The 27126-nt window shown below is 35.8% G+C and overlaps 1 protein-coding gene across 2 annotated transcripts in view; it reads left to right on the top strand.

Annotated features, from left to right (window-relative positions):
• ARHGAP42 (Rho GTPase activating protein 42) overlaps nt 1–27126 on the top strand; it is a 287317-nt gene that overhangs the window by 186561 nt on the left and 73630 nt on the right. For both annotated transcript variants that reach the window (XM_080816690.1, XM_080816689.1), the window contains exons 6-8: nt 4446–4556; nt 22231–22335; nt 24372–24501. In XM_080816690.1, coding sequence (XP_080672816.1) covers nt 4446–4556; nt 22231–22335; nt 24372–24501 — 346 coding nt within the window. The remainder of the gene's footprint in view (nt 1–4445; nt 4557–22230; nt 22336–24371; nt 24502–27126) is intronic.

Here is a 27126-nt window from a genome sequence, read left to right on the forward strand (position 1 = left end):
TCTAGATGTCTCCTGAGGCAAGAGAAACAAAGCAAAAATAGACTATTTGTATTACAGCAAAAATAAAAAGTTCCTTCACAGTGAAGGAAACAACCAACCAAGCCAAAGGGAACCTACAGAATGGGAGAAGATGTTTGCAAATGGCATATCTGATAAAGGGTTAGTATCCAAAATATATAAAGAACTTGTAAAACTCAACACCCAAAACCCAAATAATCCATTTAAAAATGGGCAGAAGACATGAACATTTTTCCAAAGAAAACATACAGATGGCTAACAGAAACATGAAAAGATTCACATCATCATTTACCATGAGGGATATGCAAATCAAAACTATAATGTGATTTCACCTCAATCCTGTCAGAATGGCTAAAATAAAAAACACGGAAAACAAGTGTTGGTGAGATATGGAGACAAAGGAACTCTCTTGCATTATTGGTGGGAACACAAATATGATGTAGCCATGGATGGAGGTTTTTCAAAAAGTTAAAAATAGAACTATCTTATGATCCAGTTATCAGGCTACTGGGTATTTACCCAAAGGATATAAAAATACGAATTCAAAGGGATACATACACCCTTGTGTTATTGCAGAATTATATACAATAGCCAGTATATGGGAGCAACCCAAATGTCCATCAATAGATGAACAGATAAAGAAGTGGGGTGTGTGTGTGTGTGTGTGTGTGTGTGTGTGTGTAATGGAATATTCAGTCATAAAAAAGAATGCAATCTTGCCATTCCCACCACTGTGGATGGAGGTAGGGACTATAATATTAAGTGAAATAATTCAGTTAGAGAAAGACAAATACCATATGACTTCACTTAAGATTTAGAACTTAAGAAACAAAGATGTATGGAAGTGTTGAATCACTGTATGATACACTGTATGTTAACTGGACATAAATAAAAACCTTAAAAAGAAAACAAAGAGCAAGGGTGAAAGAGAGAGAAAGACACCAAGATTCAAGCAAGCTCTTAATTATAGAGAACAAACTGATGGTTACCACAGGGGAGGTGAGGGGGAGGATGGGTTAGATAGGTGATAGGGATCAAGGAGTGCACTTGTTTGATGAGTACTGTGTTGCTGAATCACTATATTTTACACCTGAAACTGATGTAACACTGTATGTTAACTGGAGTTAAAATTTAAAAATTTTAAAAAGAATATAAAAGTATATTTCATCAAAGAAGAAATATAAACCATAATAAGAATTTTGTTTCTTTTTTATATAAATACTGTAAGTTTCAATGTCACACATATTAAGAAAACAATGCAGTTTAGTAATTGCTGCAGGATATTATTATAACTTATGAGAATATAATATGCATAGTGAAGGTGTGGCAAACAGTACACTTTTGTTTTTCTAGTGGGAACATAAATTCATTCAGTCAATCCTAAGGTAAATTTGGCAACTTATTTCAACAAAGTTTAAATGTGCAAGATAATTAAAATGATTATGTTGGCCAGAATTTACTTAAGAGGAATTATCAGTCATGAGCAAAACAATAAGTTGTATAAATATGTTGATGCAAGAATTACAGGGTAAAAATTTAGAAACATCTGAAGTGGCACAAATGAATAATTGGAATAAATATGCCAATATAACTTGGCAAAAATGGAGTGTAATATGGCTGTAAAAGGTTCTATTTGAAAATTATTTAAAGATATTGAAAAATACTCATTAGATAAAGTGGGGGGAAAAAAGTAGAGCTTAAACCAGAATATGCAGTATTATTCAGGTTTGTTTAAGTTTGTGTGTTACATATCAAAATATAAATGGTAGGATTATAATTCTTGTTTTTATATTTATGTTTTAGTAATGAATAATGAGTAAACTTACAATAATGAATATATATTTCCTTTATAATCTGGAAAAGAAAACAAGAGGAGAAAAAGGGTCCACATAGCACTAAATAGTCTTTCAATAGGTTCCTTTTATCCCCACCTCCTAAATGAAGGGAATCCCTTAGAGTCTATGTTTATGTCTCTATTGTTATAGCATATGTGTCCCTGAAATCTCTCCTGTACTGCCTGTAACATTTTAATGACTATCTCCTGAGTCAAGATTTCATCATACCTGACCACCTGCACTGCCTATTGCTGGTTCCCAGGATTTCAGACTATCAATTCTTAGTGAATGTGTGGAATTCCCCATCCTGATTTTCTCAATTTCTCAATTTTCTCAAATTTGCTTCTGTTTCTCATTTATTTAATTCTCAATTAATGCTGGTATTATCTCTTGTTATCAAAATTATCTTTAAGTTTTCCTCTCCCCTTGCTTATCATACCCACATCTTTCAATTTCTCTTTCTTACTGGGATATATAAACATCTTTACCCCTATCAAATAAGTGGTCTTTTATCATCACCTGCCTTTTAATCAAAATATTCTACACTGTCCTCACTTTAATCTTCTTGAAATGCTGCTTTGACAAATCAACATCTTCCTGAAGCTTTTGTCCTGTTTACATGATGAAGTTTGCACTCATTCTATCTTATGCGTTTACTCTCATTTCTTATTATTCCAAACCTGGCAGTCTTCTGAAACATAACTTTTCTTGACTCTATTCCCTCTCTCAAACTCCTCTCCTTTTATTTCCACCTACTCTAAAGCTCTTCATTTTTCAGGGTCCAGCTTAAATTCTTTCTCCTCTGGAGGTAATTTGACAAATATCACATGGAACTATTTTCTTTATCTTAAGTTGATGTAGGTAGCTTATTGGAGCTGGGGGAGAATTTATGTGTCTGAGAACTGTATGGTTTTCTTAAGAAATTAACGTTACTTTTTTTAGCAAGATGACTTTACTGTCCCCTTCATCTTATAAATGGCAGTTTATACGTATGGTTCTGGCATAAATATTCCTAGTGCTCCCTCTCAATTTTAAAAGTTGGAACAATAAGTTACATGGTTATCCTACTGATCCAGTACAGAATACATAGCAACAGTTGTTACTGGATGTATGAGCAAGTGCCTTCTAGTGAACCGCATGCTATGAACTTAAGTACTAGAGGGAGTCACCTTAAATAAAAGAATGCTTTTCTAAATTTCATACTGGAAAGTAATTAAACTATAGTATTTCTTAAGCTCTGTATATTCTGGATGACTCTTCAAAGCAGGTTCGGTATATTGAATATAGTTGTTTAGGTTGGAGATGATGGAAAACCCACATTACTGACAAACAATAAGAGCATTTATTTTCTTTTATTCCCCTTTGTGCTCCCATTCCCTATCTTCTGATGACATAGGATTGTGTGTGGCCAATAAGTTTCTCAGGAAATAACTTAATACTCTTAGGTTAGGGACCTAAGAAGGTCTTCTGGGAGCTGAGAAGCTTCTGGTTCAAATTTCCTACCTGATTTATATGTTCTTTTGTATATTAGTTTGGAAACTTGGAATTCCCAACTTTAAAAATCTCTAATGAGTTGCTAATAATATTGGATTATTTTTATTTATATAAATAAATTAATAGTAAATAATTATTTCTAAAGGTGTTTCAAATGAAATTTTAATATGCTATGATGATGTTCAAACCAACAAACCTAATTTTATCTTTTTTAAAGCTTTTCTATGTGAAATTATCATTGTAAATGGCTCCAAAGCATTTTATATTCCCAAATTATTGTTAGTGGATACTTAAGAGAGAGGGAGCCCATTCTTTTCTTTTCATCTGCTCTTGGTAATATCAACTGGCAGTGAAGAGTACAAAACTGGGAAAGAAAAGTAAAATTATGATTCTCTACTAAATTAAGATCAGTTTTAAAGAGGACATCAGAAGATGATAATAGGCATGAAGGAGAGGCAACATCAAAAATAAAAGAGAAAATTATCTCGATAATACTTTCTCATATTTCATCAATAGTACCTTATTGCAGTTATGCATAATAAATGTGCATAACATTGATAAAGCATGATTCACTAAGTTAGAACTATTTAATTTTTTTTCTTTTGGCTCTACTATCAGTATTCTCTTTCTGAGACTTTACCTAATGATGTGACTCTACTGAAGATTCTCAAATGATTCTCCCTCAGTAAAAATCCAAATTTGTTACAAAGTATCTAAGATTTTTTTACAGTGTGATGTCAACCTTACTTCATTCACCCTCCTGTCCTCTACTTTTTTACTCTGTAGACAAACTCTGTCAGTATCTTTCATGCCTCTTTACTTTTTTATGTTTCCCTTCTTTATATTTTTTATGGTGAAGGTTGTATGCTTATCCTCCCTCTTTTCTTCACATTCCATAACATACAAACTCTGGTGGGCAAGGACGGTGTTTTCCTTGTCTCTGTATGTTCAAAGCATAATAATTGCTATATTAAAACTTTTTGTAGAACTTAATTTTTAATAAAAAATTTGAGGTAGAATAGGATTTGAGTCCTTTTCTATATTGAACTATCAATGATTACTCTTTGTTTTATGATTTGCATCTCTTTTACTCTTTAGGCAGATACACAGATTGACCGAGAACATCAAAATTTTTATGAAGCATCACTAGAGTATGTCTTTAAAATTCAGGAGGTTCAAGAAAAAAAGAAGTTTGAATTTGTTGAACCGGTAAGTTTCAGTTTCCCTACAAAATAGTAGTTCAACACAGCCTATGAAAACAAAATTTGTAATGTTTTTCTATTGGTCATGTGATTTTTAAAAACAAAAGGGAAGGGAGGTGTAGAGGAAGGCTACTAGCTGGAGGATAGGGCGCTATTAGGGCAGTGGAACTATTCTATACTATGATATGATATGATACTATACTAGTGAATACATGTCATTATACATTTGTCAGAACTACAGAATATACAATGAAAAGGGTAAACCCTAATGTACAATATGGAGGTTAGTTAATAATAATCTGTCAATCTTAGGTTTTCATTTGTAACAAATGTACCACACTAATGCAAGATGTGAATAATGGGCGAAACTGTGGTGGAGGTTGAAGGAACATATGAGAGCTCTTTATATTTTCTACTCAATTTTTATATAAACCTAAAACTGCTCTTAAAAATAGTTTATTAATGGAAATATTAAAAAATGAAAGGGGTTCACATTATATATATACCTAAGTAAATATAGCTCACCACTAAAGTGACCCATTTATTAAACCTTTAGGTGAAAGGAGAAAACATAAGGTTATATTTCTCCCTTTGTTCCCTTCCACTTCCTTGCAAGGCTGGAATCTGCCTGACTTCCCTATGAAGTAATTTATCTTCCTAAGTCAGTGTAAAAAGTAATGGATTTCCTAATGTAAATTGCATTACAGGAAAGAACAGGTGGCTGGTCTTCATAAGCTTACTTCATTTTCTTAGCATTTTTCCCCAAGTACTACCATAATATGTTACAGTATTGCCTGAGTAGGCATCTTCATAATGCATCATCTGTGATGAATTAAAGTAAGTCCTGTAAGTCAAGATAATCTTTGTTAATATATAATGTTCAATTCCCATGAGATGAGTGGATAACAATAGTTAAATACATAGATAATCTAAAAGATGATTTAATCCATATTTTTCTATGTCAGTTGTTTAAAAATCTGTTTATAATAAGAAATAAATATCTGTTTCTCAGTGGAGATTGTGGGGAGAAGGGAAAAGAAGACATATTTTAAAACGTATTTGATGAAATTTCATTTCTTGATGGAAGCCCATCGGTGATTCCTTAAGGATGATGGGAAACAGGCAGAGCAGATACTGGGAAGAGTTCTAGTCCCTGCCTGGCTCCCAGCCACTTCTAGTTTACTTCTCTCCCTTCACCTGAAGCAACCTGACTCTCTCCTATAAACTGGGCACTTGGCAAGTTTATACGCTTCAGCTGGACAAATTTAAGGAACTGAAGGCCACAACGCAGGCTCAGGGATTTAATTTTTACCCTTTATTTGGGTTAACAGTCTTAACTACAAGTTCTGTTTGCCAAACAACTAAGTCCTTAAATTCCTTAGAATGAGTTAGTAACCTCTTGGTTAGTAGATGTTTGGGGGATCTCATTAAATTTTATATGAGTTAGGGGGTCTTCTGAAGCTTATCTGTGGCTCAATGAGAACTAGGCTGCCTAAAAACCCCCAATCTAGGAAGATGACCAGTATTTAAAATTCCTTTCCCCTTTTCATAGACGAAATCCTGCCTCTGAATCCTACCATGATTTTTTGAAGCCTCTCTACTTCCAGCCAAACTTCCTCCTTAGGATCTGTTTCTTGGGATTTCTGAATTTTAGCTCTTCTTGACAGTAAACTTGTGGTGTATGCCCATTATATCTGATGGTATTTTTTCATACTCTTTCTTGTCTGCTCCTGTTCCTTTCAGATACTATTCTTTTTTTTTTTTTTTTAGATTTTGTTTATTTATTTGATGACAGATCACAAGTAGGCAGAGAGGCAGGCAGAGAGAGGGGGTGAGGCAGGCTCCGTGCTGAGCAGAGAGCCCGATGTAGGGCTTGATCCCAGGACCCTGAGATCATGACCTGAGCCGAAGGCAGAGGCTCTAAACCACTGAGCCACCCAGGCACCCCTCAGATACTATTCTTATCTGCTGTGTTGTTTTTCTTCCTTGCACCTGGAATGACCTTTTCACACATGTAATACCCCTCTCCATCTCCCCTGGGGAGCGACATGTCTGGGGAGGGACGGACATTCGGGTAGCCTATCACCCTGTAAGAGCCTCTTCTATAGTGTATCCTCTCTGGGAACAGAGAACTAGACCATTCTGTCAGATGATATCATATATATAAGGAGAAGACTAATATTGTTTGCTCACAGGTGACTGATAGATAAGAATTTGTGAATTCCTTTGGTGTAATACATGCAGAGAGGTAGAAACTATACTTCAGTTGAAATGTGTTTTCTTCCTTCCCTCTAACGTATCACAAACTGGGATGGTCTGATAAATCTTTGTAATGCATGCCTTTCTTGTGATACCATAATCAAAACCGATGTTAAATTTGTCCTCCTTCCAAAATACGTCCTTGGCTGCTATACATCTATTATTGGACTGTCTGGCCAAACCAAAATAATGCTGTCAGTTTAGTCTTGTTCTCATTTCTAGCCATATAGCTTCATCCACGGGGTTCTATTTAATTTCCTTTATAGTAATGAGAAGAATGGAAATGGAATTAATGAAACATGGGCATGCTGCTCTTTAGGTTATATATTTACAAATTAATTCTGAGGAAAGAATTTTTTTTTTTAAGTTTCAAAAACAAAGTTCCTAGGAGCTATAAACATGAAACATATTAAGAAAACTAATATTTTACCTAATTCCTGTTGCATTATTGTTTATATTGCAGAAATCTAGTAGTCTACTCTAGTTTTGGCCCATATTTATTTAACAGATAAACATTAGAGTAAAGCAGAATGTTCCAAGGATGGGACCTATCTTCTATAGATTATAGTAGATATAGATATAGTTAGATATAATGTAGAATAAAAATTTTAAGTAGAGAATGATCATTGGCACTGAATATCATAAAGTAAGAATGTTGATATGTTTGAGATAATTTTACGTTTTTCAGTTAATGTCAAGATCTTACTTCTTGGGGCACCTGGATGGCTCAGTGGGTTAAAGCCTCTGCCTTCGTCTCGGGTCTTGATCTCAGGGTATTGGGATCGAGACCCGCATTGGGCTCTCTGCTTAGTAGGGAGCCTGCTTCCCACTCTCTCTCTGCCTGCCTCTCTGCCTACTTGTGATCTGTCAAATAAATAAATAAAAATCTTAAAAAAAAAAAAAAGATCTTACTTCTTGCCATAAAATTTCTACAGAATATTCAGGAGATACAATAATATGCCCATCTTATCCACAGGTTTATGTGGATAAAATCCAAGACCCCCAGTGGATGCCTGAAACCAAGGGTTGTCCTGCCCCTATGTATACTGTGGTTTTTTTCCCTGTACATACCTACATACCAAGATAAAGTTTATTTTACAAATTAAACACAGTAAAATATTAACAATAATAACTGGTAATAGAACAAATATAAGAATATGCTATAATAAAAGTTATGTGAATGTGGTCTCTCAAAATATCTTACTGTACTCACTCTTCTTGTGGTGATGTGAGATGATAAAGTGCCTATATGATGAGATGAAGTGAATAATGTAGGCATTGTTAATATATTGTTATTGTTAGGCTACTGTTAACCTAATGATAGGTCAGAAGAAAGATTATCTGCTTTCACCATGGTTGACTGTGGGTAACTGAATCACAGAGAGCAAAACCTTGGGTAAGAGGATATTACTATATTAGAAATAAATATTCCTACAGTGTCATTATTTCAAGGAAAAGCCAGTTCTAATACATAGAAGAATGAGGGACATTTATATTTTTTTATAAAACTATGTAACTGTTCTTAAAAGATACAGAAAATCAGCTTTTTAAACTCAGTTCTTCATTAGATAGTTTTAATGGCCTTCCCCCCGCTCCGTGTATCATATCTTATATAGAAAGTGATTGTAGTCAACTGATCTCTAGACCTACAGTATCCAATATGGTAGCAATGACCCATGTTTGGTTATTGAGCACTCAAAATGATAGTTTAGATTAAGATGGGCTGTAAATGTAAAACACACACTAGATTGCAAAGGTTTGGTACAAAAAATTATGTAAAATATCTCAAAACCTCTTTTATATTGCTTAAATATTGAAATGATAACATTTTAGATATATCATGTTAAGTAAAATATTAAATTTCACTTGCTTTAATTTTTTTATGTGGCTACTAGAAAATTTCAAATTGCATATTGGTTTGCATTTATTCACATGTTTCTGTCAAACAGGGTTGGACTTCATCCTTTCAGATTTGCCAACAAGATATATGAGTTCAGGGCTAAAGGAGGGGGAAAGATCAGAGAGGGAAAAACCCCATCTCCCAACTCTTGATCTTAAGATCTTCTGCTTCTCAGAGTTGCTTGGATCTTGTGAGAATTTTGAGAGGTAGGAGAAAAAGCTTCTCAAGTATGCTGAACACGAACAGCTTACCTAAAAGAGTTGAGCCCTAGTGTATTTGTTATACATTATGGTACATGAAAGTTTGTGGCTCAGAAACCCAAAGAATCTCTTTATGACTTAACTCCCTCACAGTACATTCAGCTGCAGTTTGTGTATATTTTGATTACATTCTTTTGCATACTTGGCTGAAACTAACATTTTATGAGGAACTACCGTGTCATGTGTTTTCTCTGTGTTATCTCACATTACCCATACAACAGCTTTATTGTTAGGTAGTTGTTATTTGTCCAGATGAGGAAGTCACAGGAAGATTGGTAGTTGCTTGAGATCACAAACGTAAAGAGAGGGAGACCGAGGAATCCAGACCCCAAAGCTGAAGTCCTATATAGTACTATTTGCTGTCTCACTGGCCACCTGACAATAACAATTAGTCCTTCCTTGACACTTGCTATGACTAAATAAAATGGATGACTATGGAAAATTGTGTTGTAAAGTTATTTTAATTCCTTAAAATTAGAAAAAAATTTGAGGTTTATTTTGGTAAAGGTGCTTGAATCAGTGCACCTATCTTTCCATATATTCTTTCTTCCATACTTTTTTTTTTTAAGCATCCTTTTTTTTTTTAATATTTTATTTATTTATTTGACAGACAGAGATCTCAAGTAGGGGGAGAGATAGGCAGAGAGAGACAGGAGGAAGCAGGCTCCCTGCTGCGCAGAGAGCCTGACATGGGGCTCGATCCCAGGACCCTGGGATCATGACCTGAGCCGAAGGCAGAGGCTTTAACACACTGAGCCACCCAGGTGCCCTTTAATCATCCTTTTAAAAAAACCTCTCCCTGACCAGGCTGCAGTTGACACACCACTTTTCATGTAGTGACAGACAACTATAATGCCTGAGAGGTAATAAGGTAGAATTTGGCTCTCGTCTTACAGCTTGTTTTTTTTTACAGGCTTGTTTTTCAAACTCTGTGTACCCTAGGCTTTTATTTGTAAATTGGGAATAAAAACCATAGCTCCCAGGATTGTGGTGAGGCTCATCCAATGCAGGTAACACACAGCAAGTGCCTGGTGTGTCATTAGCATCAGTAAGAGATCAGCTGGTATTGAGCTCTTTTTTTTTTTTGTTTTGTTTTTTTTTTTATTTTAATAAACATATAATGTATTTTTATCCCCAGGGGTACAGGTCTGTGAATCGCCAGGTTTACACATTTCACAGCACTCATCATAGTACATACCCTCCCCAATGTCCCTTTCCCCACCACCATCTCCCGTCCCCCCTCCCCCCAGCAACACACAGTCTGTTTTTTGAGATTGAGTCTTTTATGGTTTGTCTCCCTCCCAATCCCATCTTTTCATTTTTTCTTTTCCTACCTCCCCCCAAACCCCCCCGCCTTGCATCTCCACTTCCTCATATCAAAGAGATCATATGATAGTTGTCTTTCTCCGATTGACTTATTTCGCTAAGCATGATACCCTCTAGTTCCATCCACGTCGTCGTAAATGGCAAGATTTCATGTCTATTGATGGCTGCATAGTATTCCATTGTGTATGTATACCACATCTTCTTTATCCATTCCTCTGTTGATGGACATCTAGACTTTTTCCACAGTTTGGCTATTGTGGACATTGCTGCTATAAACATTTGGGTGCACGTGCCCCTTCGGAGCACCACGTTTGTATCTTTAGGATATATACCCAGTAGTGCAATTGCTGGGTCATAGGGTAGCTCTATTTTCAGTTTTTTGAGGAATCTCCACACTGTTTTCCAGAGTGGTTGCACCAGCTTGCATTCCCACCAGCAGTGTAGGAGGGTTCCCCTCTCTCCGCATCCTCACCAGCATATGTCATTTCTTGACTTGTTAATTTTAACCATTCTGACTGGTGTGAGGTGGTATCTCATTGTGGTTTTGATTTGTATTTCCCTGATGCCGAGTGATGTGGAGCATTTTTTCATGTGTCTGTTGGCCATCTGGATGTCTTCTTTGCAGAAATGTCTGTTCATGTCCTCTGCCCATTTCTTGACTGGATAATTTGTTCTTTGGGTATTGAGTTTGATAAGCTCTTTATAGATTTTGGATACTAGCCCTTTATCTGATATGTCTTTTGCAAATATCTTCTCCCATTCTGTAGTTGTCTTTTGGTTTTGTTAACTGTTTCCTTTGCTGTGCAAAAGCTTTTGATCTTGATGAAATCCCAATAGTTCATTTTTGCCCTTGCTTCTGTTGCCTTTGGCGATGTTCCTAGGAAGAAGTTGCTGCGGTTGAGGTCAAAGAGGTTGCTGCCTGCATTGTCCTCAAGGATTTTGATAGATTCCTTTCGCACATTGAGGTCCTTCATCCATTTTGAGTCTATTTTCGTGTGTGGTGTAAGGAAATAGTCCAATTTCATTTTTCTGCATGTGGCTGTCCAATTTTCCCAGCACCATTTGTTGAAGAGGCTGTCTTTTTTCCATTGGATATTCTTTCCTGCTTTGTCGAAGATTAGTTGACCATAGAGTTGAGGGTCTATTTCTGGGCTCTCTATTCTGTTCCATTGGTCTATATGTCTGTTTTTGTGCCAGTACCATACTGTCTTGATGATGACAGCTTTGTAATAGAGCTTGAAGTCTGGAATTGTGATGCCACCGCCTTTGGCTTTCTTTTTCAATATTCCTTTGGCTATTCGAGGTCTTTTCTGGTTCCATATAAATTTTAGGATTATTTGTTCTATTTCTTTAAAAAAAATGGACGGGATTTTGATAGGGATTGCATTAAATGTGTAGATTGCTTTAGGTAGAATAGACATTTTCACAATATTTGTTCTTCCAATCCATGAGCATGGAACATTTTTCCATTTCTTTGTGTCTTCCTCAATTTCTTTCATGAGTACTTTATAGTTTTCTGAGTATAGATTCTTTGCCTCTTTGGTTAGATTTATTCCTAGGTATCTTATGGTTTTGGGTGCGATTGTAAATGGGACTGACTCCTCAATTTCTCTTTCTTCTGTCTTGTTGTTAGTGTAAAGAAATGCGACTGATTTCTGTGCATTGACTTTATATCCTGACACTTTACTGAATTCCTGTATAAGTTTAGCAGTTTTGGAGTGGAGGCTTTTGGGTTTTCCACATATAGTATCATATCATCTGCAAAGAGTGATAGTTTGACTTCTTCTTTGCCGATTTGGATGCCTTTAATTTCTTCTTGTTGTCTGATTGCTGAGGCTAGGACTTCTAGTACTATGTTGAACAGCAGTGGTGATAACGGACATCCCTGCCGTGTTCTGGACCTTAGCGGAAAAGCTTTCAGTTTTTCTCCATTGAGAATGATATTTGCAGTGGGTTTTTCATAGATGGCTTTGATAATATTGAGTTATGTGCCTTCTATCCATACACTTTGAAGAGTTTTAATCAGGAAGGGATGCTGCACTTTGTCAAATGCTTTTTCGGCATCTATTGAGAGTATCATATGGTTCTTACTCTTTCTTTTATTAATGTATTGTATCACATTGATGGATTTGCAGATGTTGAACCAACCTTGCAGCCCTGGAATAAATCCCACTTGGTCGTGGTGAATAATCCTTTTAATGTATTGTTGGATCCTATTGGCCAGTATTTTGGTGAGAATTTTTGCATCTGTGTTCATCAAGGATATGGGTCTGTAATTCTCTTTTTTGGTGGGATCTTTGTCTGGTTTTGGGATCAAGGTGATGCTGGCCTCATAGAACGAGTTTGGAAGTTTTCCTTCCATTTCTATTTTTTGGAACAGTTTCAGGAGTATAGGTATTAATTCTTTAAATGTTTGGTAGAATTCCCCTGGGAAGCCATCTGGTCCTGGACTTTTGTTTGTTTGGAGATTTTTGATGACTGTGTCAATCTCCTTACTGGTTATGGGTCTGTTCAGGTTATCTATTTCTTCCTGGTTCAGTTGTGGTGGTTTATATGTCTCTAGAAATGTATCCATTTCTTCCAGATTGTCAAATTTGTTGGCGTAGAGTTGCTCGCAGTATGTTCTTTTAATTGTTTGTATTTCTTTGGTGTTGGTTGTGATCTCTCCTCTTTCATTCATGATTTTATTTATTTGCGTCCTTTCTCTTTTCTTTTTGATAAGTCTGGCCAGGGGTTTGTCTATCTTATTAATTCTTTCAAAGAACCAGCTCCTAGTTTTGTTGATTTGTTCTGTTGTTTTTTTAGTTTCTATTTCATTGATTTCTGCTCTGATCTTTATGATTTCTCTTCTCCTGCTGGGTTTAGGCTTTCTTTGTTGTTCTCTCTCCAGCTCCTTTAGGTGTAGGGTTAGGTTGTGTATTTGAGACCTTTCTTGTTTCTTGAGAAAGGCTTGCACCGCTATATATTTTCCTCTCAGGACTGCCTTTGTTGTGTCCCACAGATTTTGAACCGTTGTGTTTTCATTATCATTTGTTTCCATGAATTTTTTCAATTCTTCTTTAATTTCCTGGTTGACCCATTCATTTTTTAGAAGGATGCTGTTTGGTCTCCATGTATTTACATTCTTTCCAAATTTCCTCTTGTGATTGAGTTCTAGCTTCAGAGCATTGTGGTCTGAAAATATGCAGGGAATGATCTCAAATCTTTTGGTACCGATTGAGACCTGATTTATGACCCAGGATATGATCTATTCTGGAGAATGTTCCATGTGCACTAGAGAAGAATGTATATTCTGTTGCTTTGGGATGGAATGTTCTGAATATATCTGTGATGTCCATCTGGTCCAGTGGGTCATTTAAGGCCTTTATTTCCTTGTTGATCTTTTGCTTAGATGATCTGTCCATTTCAGTGAGGGGAGTGTTAAAGTCCCCTGCTATTATTGTATTACTGCCGATGTATTTCTTTGATTTTGTTGTGAATTGGTTTACATAGTTGGCTGCTCCCATGTTAGGGGCATAGATATTTAAGATTGTTAGGTCTTCTTGTTGGACAGACCCTTTGAGTATGATATAGTGTCCTTCCTCATCTCTTATTATAGTCTTTGGCTTAAAATCTAATTGATCTGATCTAAGGATTGCCACCCCAGCTTTCTTCTGATGTCCATTAGCATGGTACATTGTTTTCCACCCCCTCACTTTAAATCTGGAGGTGTCTTCGGGTCTAAAATGCGTTTCTTGTAGGCAGCATATGGATGGGTTTGGTTTTTTTATCCATTCTGATACCCTGTGTCTTTTGATTGGGGCATTTAGCCCATTAACATTCAGGGTAACTATTGAGAGATATGAATTTAGTGCCCCTTTATTGCCTGTAAGGTGACTGTTACTGTATATTGTCTCTGTTTCTTTCTGATCTACTACTTTTAGGGTCTCTCTTTGCTTAGAGGACCCCTTTCAATATTTCCTGTAGAGCTGGTTTGGTGTTTGCAAATTCTTTCAGCTTTTGTTTGTCCTGGAAGCTCTTTATCTCTCCTTCTATTTTCAATGATAGCCTAGCTGGATATAGTATTCTTGGCTGCATGTTTTTCTCGTTTAGTGCTCTGAATACATCATGCCAGTTCTTTCTGGCCTGCCAGGTCTCTGTGGATAGGTCCGCTGCCAATCTAATGTTTTTACCCTTGTATGTTACAGACTTCTTTTCCCGGGCTGCTTTCAGGATTTTCTCTTTATTGCTATGACTTGTAAATTTTACTATCAGGTGACGAGGTGTGGACCTATTTTTATTGATTTGGAGGGGCATTCTTAGCATTTCCTGGATTTTGATGTTTGTTCCCTTTGCCATATTAGGGAAATTCTCTCCAATAATTGTCTCCAATATACCTTCTGCTCCCCTCTCTCTTTCTTCTTCTTCTGGAATCCCAATTATTCTAATGTTGTGTCGTCTTATGGTGTCACTTATCTCTCGAATTCTCTCCTCGTGGTCCAGTATTTGTTTGTCTCTCTTTTGCTCAGCTTCTTTATTCTCTGTCATTTGGTCTTCTATGTCACTAATTCTTTCTTCTGCCTCATTTATCCTGGCAGTGAGAGCTTCCATTTTTGATTGCACCTCATGAATAGCTTTTTTGATTTCAACTTGGTTAGATTTTAGTTCTTTTATTTCTCCAGAAAGGGCTTTTATCTCTCCGGAGAGGGTTTCTCTAATATCTTCTATGCCTTTTTCGAGCCCGGCTAGAACCTTGAGAATTGTCATTCTGAACTCTAGATCTGTCATGTTACCAATGTCCGTATTGATTAGGTCTCCAGCCTTCGGTACGGCCTCTTGTTCTTTTTTTTGAGGTGAGTTTTTCCACCTTGTCATTTTGTACAGATAAGATTTGCTTTCTCCTGCTGTGGAATTCCGCTGTTCTTGGTGAGCGAAGTTGGTCTTGACTGGGTTTCTTGTTGATCTTCTGGAGGAGGGGCCTGTTGTGGTGATTCTCAAGTGTCTTTGCCGCAGGCGGAATTGCACCGCCTTTGCCAGGGGCCGGGCTAAGTAATCCGCTGGGGTTTGCTTTCGGGAGCTTTTGTTCCCTGAGCGCTTTCCGTAGAGTTCCAGAGGACGGGAATGAAGATGGTGGCCTCCCAATCTCTCGGCCGAGAGCTTGGGGTCCCACTCCTCAGCGCGCCCTCAGAGCAAAGCGCCCAACTGCCCCGCCTCCCTGCCCTGCTGTCGCGCCGGTAGGAAAGCAGTCAGTTGCTGGAACCTGGCAAAAAGCGCCTGGTTGCTTCCGTCTCAGTGGCCTCCGGCTGCGCTCCAAGCCCACCCAGCCTGCAACCGGCACAAGGTAACCCTGGGCTTAGAGCTCACTCCTCGGCTTTGTAGCTGTAGCCGGCTTCCCCGCTCTAATACCTGCGAGCTCTGCGGCACTCAGACACCCTCCGTCCTTCTGTGACCCCGTGGGACCTGGGGTTATGCTGACCCCGCCTGGGTTTCCCCCCAGTTTAGCCTCTAGAGCGATGTCTCCCAGTGGAGCCGACTTTTAAAAGTCCCGATTTTGTGCTCAGTTGCTCCGCCGTTTGCTGGGAGCTGGCCCCTCCCCCCGGGGTCTATCTTCCCGTCGCTTTGGATTCACTTCTCCGCAGGTCCTACCTTTGAGAAGGTGATTGATTTTCTGTTTCTAGAATTTTTGCTTTTCTTCTCTTCGATTTCCCGTTGGATTTGTAGGTGTTCACAATGGTTAGATAAGCTATCTAGCTGATCTCCTGCTACCCGATGTCGTCTCAGCCTGCTACTTCTCCGCCATCTTGACTCCTCTCCTGGTATTGAGCTCTTACATTGATTGTCAGCACTAGATGTGAAAACAATATTGATGAATTGTTTTTTAGTGTGGCTTCAAAGCTTCAAAAACAAATTTTTGATTTTAACATGCTTTAAAATATACATCTAAATACTGTAAGAACATGTCTTTATTAGAGTATTCTTTTTATAATTCATTTTAGTCTTTTTGTATTGTGTTTAAAATTAATATGAAAAATGAAAATAAACCATTATATGTAAACTAAAACATACTGTTTTTGACACTCTGCCCTTAGTCTGTTAAATTTAATTTTAAATCTTTTGCTAAAGAAAATTTTACTTAATCTGCTTAATATGTGTTAGCTTTTTAGCTTATTATATCATGAAATATACTAGAAAATACTTTTGGAGTTGTCTAAAGTTTGAATAATTTGGAGACTCAATAAACTTGTTAAGTTAAAGTCAAATAGTATATAGACCTGCAGGTCTTGAAAGTTAAACCTTTTTGTGTTCTTTTTTGGTATGATTTATTAGCTTTATGTAGAAAATTTAATTTAGCATAAATTAAAGTGAACAAATATGAAAATGTCATTTTTCCCCCAAAATTCTGTAGGACAAAAGGCTAAATTTCTATCCTACTGAAAACCTAAATACAGTTAATGAAACAATAAAGCTGTCCTCAGATCATACATCTTAAAATCTATTTTGGTCCTTGGATTTAGTTCTAGCTACTCTTACTGAAAATCTGAAATTTGCAAAAGCAATTAGTGAATAGAATTTTGGAAAAGTAAGAAAAATACATCACATTGGTTTGGTTGACTCATCTCCTTGTACTTTGTGTTAGAAATGAGTTGTGTAAAGACCTTATCTAAATGTAGCTTCTGTTGAACTTTTTTTATTTTTATTTTTTATAGTTTCAATGTTTTATTTAAGTTATAGTCTACATACAGTGCAATGCTCGTTTCAGGTGCAGAACCCAGTGATCCATCAACCACACACAACACCCAATGCCTACCACCACAAGTGCCCTCCCCAATACCCATCACCTATCCAGCCCATACCTCACCCCCAGGAACCCTCAGTTTGTTCTCTATAGTTGTGTCTTGGGCACCTGGGTGGCTCTGTTGGTTAAATGTCTGCCTTTGGCTCAGGTCATGATCCTGGGGTCTTGGGATCGAGCCCCACATCAGGCTCCCTGCTCAGAGGGAAAGCTGTTTCTCCCCCTCCCACTTCCCCTACTTGTGTTTTCTCTCTCGCTGTCTGTCTCTCTGTCAAATAAATAAATAAAATCTTTTAAAAAAGTATCTGTTTAATGGTTTGCCTTTCTCTTTTTTTATTCACCCTATATTCGTTTCTTAAATCTCACATATGGGTAAAATCATATTTCTCTTCTTTCTCTTAGCAAAATACTCTCTAGCTCTGTCCACATCATTGCAAATGTCAAGAGTTCATTCTTTTTGATGGCTGATGAATATGTGTACACACACACACACACACACACACACGATCTCAGTTTGTGATTATTCTTTATCCGTTCATCAGTCAATGGACATATGGACATTTGGGCTCTTTATATAATTTGGCCATTGTTCATATGCTGCTGTAAACATTGGAGGGCACATAGCCCTTTGAATCAGTATTTTGTATCCTTTGGGAAATACCTAGTAGTGCAATTGCTGGGTCATAGAGTAGCTCTATTTTTAACTCTTTGAGGACCCTCCATACTGTGTTCTAGAGTGGCTGCACCAGTTCGGGTTCTTACCAACAGTGCAAGAGGGTTCCCCTTGCTCCTCATCTTCGCCAATACCGATTGTTTCCTTTGTTCTTCATTTTAGTCATTCTGACAGGTGGAAGGTGATACCTTATTGTAGTTTTGATTTGCATTTCTCTGATAATGAGTGATGTTCAGCATCTTTTCAATTGTCTGTTAGCCATCTGTATGGCTTCTTTAATCACCTGGTTGGCTACAGTTCTTTGTTTTTTTCTGTTTCTTCACCACAGAAGTTTTCTCCTGCCACTTCATCTGGATTCCATTCCTTTGAAATCTTGGAAATTTGCTGGAACTCCACAGATACTTGACTGCTGATATAGCCATGATTTCAAAAAGTTTTGCCTTTTTTTTAAATTAATTGAATATATGCCCATGTCTGTCCATTCATTCATTTGTTTTTCTGTCTTTCTTTAATCATCCTCTTTTAAAAATTGTCTCCCCAGGCTGCTTTTCATATTTGCTCTCTTTTCTTCAGTTTTCTCATTTATTTGATTATATTTTTATACTCTTTCATTTCCATTCAATAAATTGCTCTGAATAGCTATGCATTAAAGCATTCACTCATTATTTTGAGGCTGTTATCTAAGATATTTATCTCTAAGTTTCCTCCAAGTAAGGAATAGCAAAGAGTACAGATTTAACTCGCAGGCTGGACACTTGTACTGGAAGAAAATTGATGTCTTGCTTTTGCCCTGTGTTTCCCATTTTCTTAAAGTTTCCAATGGCCAAATAAAGAGGTATTACATGAGATTTGGATTTTTTTCAATCAATTATAGTACTCTGTATGTGAAGTATATTTTATTTTTTTAAAAGCAGTCTTATTGGGGTATAAATCAACAACCATATAGTTCACTCATCTTTAGTTAATTTTTATCTATGGTGTGAGGTAGGGTGACAACTTCATTCTTTTGCATATGGTTATTCAATAGTCCAGGAATCACCTGCTGAAAAGACTATTCTTTACCTCGTGTATGGTCTTGGTGCCCTTGTTGAAAATAAGTTGACCATAGAAGTGTGGGCTTACTTCTAGATTCGCAATGCTTAGACATTGATTTAATGTCTAATGCCAATATTACATTGTGTTGATTACAATTGCTTTGTATTGAGTTTTGAAATGGAAAAGTGTAAGTCTAAATACTTAGTTCTCCTTTTTCAAGATTGTTTTGATGGTCTGGATCCCTTGCAATTCCATGAGAGTTTTAGCATCAGCATGTCGGTTATTATAAAAAAGTCAGCTGGGCTTCTCACAGGGACTGCATTGAATCTGTCCATCATTTTGGGGAGTATTAAGTCTTCTAATTGAACATGAAACACGAGCATGAAATACTCTCTTTTATTTAAACTTTCTTTAATTCCTTAAACAGTGTTTTGTACATTTCAAGTTATAAATTTTGTACTTCAAATTATTCCTCAGTATTTAATTCTTGTGAAACTATTATAAATGGAATTAATTCCATTTCCAGATTGTTCATTCCAAGCATGTAGAAATAAAGTTGACTTTTGTGTATTGATTTTGTATCCTGAAGCATTGCTGTACTTGTTTATCAGTTCTAATAGTTTTGGTAGTAGATTCCCTAAGATTTTCAGTGATTAATTTCTTAGGAGACAAGGAATGGATCACACCATTATAAGAGCCTTTATATCCGAGTTCTTCTGCTCAGACTGAGCAGCAGTCCCGGAATTACTACATCAGTTCCTTCAGAGTTCTTCCCCTCACTCCCAAGCTAGCTCCCAACTCCTTTTCTTACTTTTTTCTGCCATTCACAGTATTACTGGTAACTGTGGGCCTATAAGACTTGGAAGTTGGTAATTAATGGACTGGGGAATTATGAATATTTTTTCCTTTACTGTCTTGTAGTCACTTTGCTAAATAATTGTAAATGTAGCATCAATGTTTATATTTGGCTGGGATATTGGAGTGACAAATAATAATTTGATTCTAAAACCCTTGGAAATAATAAAGTGCTATGTAAGCTTTTACTGATGATAAAAATTACTTAATATTTTTGGGGTGCCTGGGCAGCTTGGTCAGTTAAGCATCTGTCATGAACCTGGGGTCTTTATTTATTTATTTGAGAGAGAGAGAGAGAGAGAATGTGTGTGTGTGTGTGTGTGTGTGTGTGTACACGTACAGGGGTGGGGGAAGGGACAAGCAGACTCCCCCTGAGCAGGGAGCCTAATGCAGGGCTCCATCCTAGGACCATGGGTTCATGATCTGAGCTTAAGGCAGACGCTTAACTGATTGAGCCACCCAGGCACCCCAAAAGTGATTCAATATTAATTTGTCTCTTAAGTAGTTTTTAGTAGTTGTTGTTATTATTTGAAAGGTCAGGTTTACCTGAAGATAAGCTGAGACAGTAGTCTTTCCCACACTGCTCCACTCACTCAGGCAGTCTGAACAAAGAAAAGGACATGTAGGAATGCAATTCTAAAAGATTTTCGGGCTGTCCTATTAAGTTACCTTAATTTAGCATCATGGAATTTGTGGAGAAGAAAATGAGCTAGTATAGATTCAAATCTAAAAAGGTTTTACTTTACTGCCCTCTAGAGGCAGTTATTTCATAATGCTGTCTTTTTAAAACTGCATAGAAGTTGCTTCCAAACTGGATGTAGAATAGGAGGAAAAGGTGGGTTGTTCTTTGTAGGTAATTTCTCTGTACTTCTCTCGAAATTGTTCTCTCCCTAGTAGGTAATCAGCATGCATTGTCTCCTACTGAGTGAATGAATCTGAATGGTGCTAGAAGATGCCAATAGATTTATTTATTTAGACAGATCTTGGGGAATTTGGTGTTTTATGGGGAGACTTAAATATTCTTAAAACTCCTCTTTATGAGTTTAATTAAATCTTGTATACTTAGGATGATATTATAATAGCATCTTCCTGTATGACATCCCGTTAATAACAAGATAATCTAACTGGGGGCCAGTTATAGACATTAAAACATGAAATAATTCTACTTCAAACAACTTCATAAACTATTATTTGGATATTTCAAAGACTAGTGTTATCCATATACTTCAAAAGTATTTTCTTATTTGTTTCTGAAAACTTCTATATCTGTATATCCAAATCTCAATTAATTAAAGGATATAGTTCTTTTTAATTAGGCCACAATATGCAGACTATATATTTTAAATTATAGGATAATTCTACAGATATATTGTAGCATCATTTTAGTAAAGCATAATCTATTGAGTATTTAGTTTTGATAATAATTATCAGTTGATGTAAAATTGACAGTGTAAAATAATTCTAAAATTGGAAAACAATATATTTTAACATATCAGGAATTATTGAATAAGAGAAGAAAAGTCTTTAAAATATTACAATTTAAAGCCAACCTGAAAGTATGTTTTCTGACAAGAACATAACTTGGTAAGAAGTTGACTTTGCTATAGAAGAAAAGCATTATTTATCTGTTGGAAATCATAACACACATACCAATTGATGCTTAGCTGAATCCCCCAATTTCCCCAAACAGAAGATTGTGGGAGATTTATTCACTTATGACAATTTCAGATTGTGTTTCTTCTTCAGTTTAAAATAATAGCTTACAGACATAATATGCTATTTGAATTAGAAAAACATTAGCCATTTCTAGAAAATATTTTCTAACTTTATTGTAGGAAGAGATCAAACTGGTGGACAAGTTTGTAATAAAAATCCCAATGAGCTAAATGAAAAAATAATTATTTTTCAGTGTAATTTATATAAATAACTGTGTCCTGTAAGTCCATGGAGATCCATTCTTGCTTTATGAATATGACCATAATAAATAAGTGCATTGTGAGTTTGGGATTAGAAGGCTGATAGACATTGTGGTTTCCTAAAGAGAATTTTATTCCATCTCTTCATATGAAAAATCTGTATCTGTTCCAAGTTTTTGCTCAACTCTTTCCTTCATTTTTAGTTCTTCCCACTACTTGCTAAAATGTCTATTTAATACCTGAATCAGTACTGCCACCTTGTGATATTTTTCTTAATTTTATCTGGCCAAATTCTTACTCCTTTCCTTGGATACTACTTATCTCTAATTTACTGGTTTAGTCTTCCTCACATCTGCACATGTTTTATCTCTCTGGATTAGAACCTCTTCTAGGGTAGGACCCATGTCACTTGAGTATCCCTATTAGTGGTCTCTACTGGATATTTCTTCAATGCATTTGAATAGTGGAATAGTTAATATAACAACTGTCCCTGTCACTGTTTACCAAAAAGGAAGTAAAAATTAGCTTTTGTGGTTTATTTCACAACTCAAGTGTCTGCCTTGCCAAACAAAGGGTTTGAAAAATTATTAGCTTGTGGATTTAGAATGAAATATAACTTCCCAATTTATTATGTTTGATGGTCATCTTTTTTTAAAATACATTTTTCATTTCTCTGTTTTTGCAGCTTTTGTCATTCCTTCAGGGTTTATTTACTTTTTACCACGAGGGATATGAACTCGCCCAGGAATTTGCACCATATAAGCAACAACTTCAGTTCAACTTGCAGAATGTAAGGCTATACCTGTTCTCACTGCTTCTCCTTAGTGAATCAGGTGGGGACAGAGAAATTAACTATAATGAAGCCAAGCCTTGGAGTGTTTCAAAAACTTATCTAATTTAGAAAAGTTATTTAATAAATTTATTAAAACATTTTTTTCCTAGCTGCTGGTTGAAAGTGTACCAAGAAGGAGTTAATCATATGTTAGAAAAATTTATTACTGACGTATAGATAATAGATACTTGGAAGGCTGGAAACTTTTCCCTTTATCCAGTGTTCTCATTATTTTACTGGGTGACCTCAGGCAAGTCTTATTTTCTTTTTTCTTTTCTTTTTTTTTTTTCTTTTCAATTTTTTCAGTGTTCCAAGAATCATTGTTTATGCACAAAGGGTAACATTTCTATATTTGTGAAATGAAAAGGTTAAACTTTAGCATTGAAGGAATGTCCTTTTCCTCTCTGAAATTGTATATAATATAAGTGATATTTTTATTTTCTAATAATTTAAATGTGGCTCTTAAACATTCATAGACTGCTTTAAAGCTTAATGGAGAATTATTTATAAACATCCTATCTATTTCTGTCAGGGCTTATTTTGTAAAGTTATCTAATCCTTTTAGTATCTGATTTTATAGTTATACAAATTCAGATTTACAGATGCTAAGCATCACTTACAAACACACACACACACTATACATACACATATGCACACTCACACAACTTACCCAATCCATTTCTGCATTATCAAACCTGACAAATAAGAAAGTTGTATTTGTTGAGAATTTTGTATAAATGAAGTTATACATTTAATGCTCAATGGCCAACATAATTTGGAACTCTTTCACTTAATTTTCTATAAAATCTTGTCTTCCATTGCTTATCTGATTGTTGCCATTGTGGAGATGTTCAGTAAGTGGAACTATGGGGTTGGAGGTCCCATGAGAAATAGGTAATTATATTTATTCTACTTGTGTTTGGGTTTTAGCTTTTTATTTAATCTAGATTTTCTAGCAGAATTGGTTTCACATGCAAGTCATTCCATTGTTTTTCAATATGGAATGTATTTGGACTTTTTAAGTAAATATTAAAAGGGAAAATTATAAAAGCCAAAATATTTTTATGATTTATTTCCTTATAAATTACAATTATATTAAGATCCCTGCAGTTCAAGAACAAGAGAGGAATGTAAGGAATTAGAAAATTTCTGATCCTATGTTTAAAAGAATCTGAAAAAAGAAAAAAAAAAGCTTAAGAAGTAGCAAAAGTGGCAATTTCCTAATTTGGGGGTTCAGTTCTTTTATTATGGGCCAGAACAAATTTTAGAGTTGGGTAGTGGTGATTTTTGTTTCCAAACATATGGCTTGCTTCCAAACAAATTGTTGAAATAATGTGGCCTGAATGCAGAAGAGATCAGGAAAAGCCTTATGCTTTCTATATCTTACCTTAGGTAAACTTGCTGTACTGTGAGTAAACTATTTTTTTAACAGAAGTTAGATCTAGCAAACCCATTCATTTTTATGAGTTAATTTATATGGTAACTTCATGATAACTATTTCTGGAAACCAAGCTAAGTGATATTTCTTCCAAAAAGTTTTAAGAACATGGGTGATGAACTTTTTTTTTTTTTTTGCTAAGTGCCACATAAAAATATTTGAATCCATTTTGTCTTTATCCCCCCAAAGAATTATAAGTCCCTATATATCTGCTTTATTACCTTAGGTATTAGTGAATATAAAACTCCATTTCATAAATGTTATGTTTTTAAATGTTAGATTTGTCTCTTTAGTAATATCAGAGTAGGAATTTAGAGTAAAGTATACACATACACATACCACACAGATTCAGAGAAACATGCAGAAGGTCATGTTTCACTAAAACAATTCAAAGTCAGACCATAAGACTCAGCATATAAGGTCACGAAAGTGATGAATAGTGCTGAGAGAATCAAGGTTATCGTTTGCACTATCTGTAGTTTTGAAATTTTAGACTGGAAGTTCCTCAAAACTGATAGGAAGCAATGAATGAAATTATTGTTTCTGTTTGCTTAAGACAAGGAATAATTTTGAAAGTACTCGACAAGAAGTAGAGAGGTTGATGCAAAGAATGAAATCTGCCAACCAAGATTACAGACCACCCAGCCAGTGGACAATGGAAGGCTATCTTTATGTGCAGGAGAAACGTGAGTTACAAAGACATAACTTAATAAGTTTTATGATTAACATTTTTGTTTCATGAGATTTGACTTGGTTAGTGTTTCTTCCTTCAAATAGGAAGACTGCAATCCTTACAGCTTTATCATATTTAGTCTGCTCTCCCACTATCACCACCAAAGTGAGGAAGTTTTTCCACATTTCGCCATCAAGATCTCCAAGTTGGCATATTGTTGAACTTAGAACTTAACAACCTTCACTGATGATACCGTAACATGAGTTCAGTTTTAGAATTTCATTGTAATAGCTAATCTCAATTTAAACTTTCATGGAAAATTGAAATTCAAAGCCTTTATCGGTATGAATCATCCTGGTGACTATGATAATACTTTCTCTTCCTACAGCATTATTTCATTAAATTCTGTGCTCTATTAGTTTTCAGGAGTAAAACTGGCAATTCTGTAATGTCAAATTGGCACTTTTTACTTCCTGAGGTTATAAAATAAGCACCAGATGCAATATGGCACTATTGTAATTGCTTACACTAAGTTTTCTCACAAAAATTAATAAAAAGTCATTCAAACTTGTATAAATAGAATTCTTTCTGCATGATACTTGCATTGAATGGAACCAGTCTGACTAAACTATTTCAAACCAGATATGCTCTAATGCACTTGTCTCCTGTTTATGGTAAAGGAGCAGTCGTTTTTATTTCCAATCCATTATGGATCTATGTCTTTGTAAAACACAAAATCATATGCTTGGATTTTGCAATAATGCCCAGTCATTGTAAAAGTTTTGAAATGCTGAGTGAAGTACTGAATGAAGTACTTTCTGTACTATTGTCATATATTAGGACTCAAAAAACACATAGAGTAGCACTGCTCTGGGGTCTCCATATCAGTAAGTAATAGATTAATGAAGTTGTTTTGATATTATAGTTGAAAGGGTTGAGATGGGAAAGCTAGAGATACTGGGTTGGCTGTGAAAGTTTTTCACGTAATGCAATATGATTACTAAAATGCCAGCACATCTCATGTTTGACATGCTCAGATGATGCTCATTTGTTAAATAACAGTATATAAGCAAATAATGATTTGATCCAACAGACTCAGCAAATATTTATTACTGTATGGATTAGATGATAGAGGGCTGCTGTCTCAGGAGATCTGGGTTTCAGATTTTTCTCTTTCATCAGTATCGACTTTGACCAGTCTGCTGTTTTTGGATGTTAAAATAAATCTAATGACCTGCCTCACTATTCTATAATTAGGCTATAAATAAATCACTTTCAGCACAATTTCATGGGGGAAAAAAACAAACAAACTAATCCATTGGTCACATACAGAGTATATGGATTTAACTCAGAATACTGAGGAAATTTTTAAATACTTGTTTTGAATAACTGTTTCAGATTTGAAAACCCCAGTGTGAGGTACATAGAGAGGAGCTTACATTTTGCACCAATAAAATGTTTTCCTGGCAGAAAAATGTATTGATAAAGAGGCTTGTTCAAACATGCATGTGGTAGAGGAGATGGCATCCTTTTGTTTAAAGATTTTTTTTTTTTTATTCATTAAGATGCAGTATTTTATTTCTTGAGTTTTTTGTGTTGTTGTTGTTGTTGTTTAATTCCCCCAGTGTTACATAGTTGCTAATCTCTTTGTGGGCGCACAGTATTTTGTTCTAAAGAAAAAAGCTTTGGATTATCTAGCAAATTCTTTTTACATTGATCTTCAAGTTTATCGTGTTTATTTGGTGCTTGGGAGTCCATCCATTGGACAATGCTGTAGTTTACTTACTCTATAGCTGTTGGACATTTGGGTCAAAATATAAGCAAAGGCCCTTTAGTAACTTGGGGACTGCATGGGTGCACAAAATGCAATGTTTTATGTACCCATCTGATGTATGTTGTGTTTTAAGATACATGACTTCTCTAGGTCAGTCTGAGCTGATGATAAAGCCCTTCGTGACACCAACTTTTCTTTGAAATTTGCTATCCTTCTAAGTGATACCACCCACCTTCCTAGGCTAAAGACTGGAGGTAAATCCTTTACTCCTTAACTCCAGTGTCTCCCTGTAACCCAGAGCCAACTCTGTCTATTTGATCTTCTTGATAACCTTTCAACCCATGCCTTCTCTCATCTCCACAGTCTTTCATTGGTCTCATCATTGCTCTTCTTTTGCCTCTAGGCTTGCCTGTCTATAATCCATCCTCTGCAGGATGGAACTCTTGGCATATCTGTTTATGATGCTAGCTTATTGTGCCTCTCCTGTGATGGCCTCCTAAATGATGTGTGGTCTTTGAGACTTAAACAGTTGGACTCTTTTAGCATTCTCTCCTTTGATGTTGTCCTCCTACTCCTAAGATAATTTCTTTTCAATTTTCTCTATATCTACCCGCATTATTTTTACAGCTTTAGTGAGGTACAGTTGGCATATAGTGAATTGCAAATATTTAAAACATATAGTTTAAGTTTTGCCATATATATATATACATACATATATGTATATATATATATGACCTATGAAACTATCACCACTATGAACACATTCATCACCTTCAGAACTGCTCTCTTGCCCTAGTGTAATCCCTCTCTCTCTTTCCTATTCACCATCTCCCCACTTCCTATTGCCTAGAGATTTAAAAAGAA

Source organism: Martes martes (assembly GCF_963455335.1).
Source record: "Martes martes genome assembly, chromosome: 10".
NCBI classification, from domain to species: Eukaryota; Metazoa; Chordata; class Mammalia; order Carnivora; family Mustelidae; genus Martes; species Martes martes.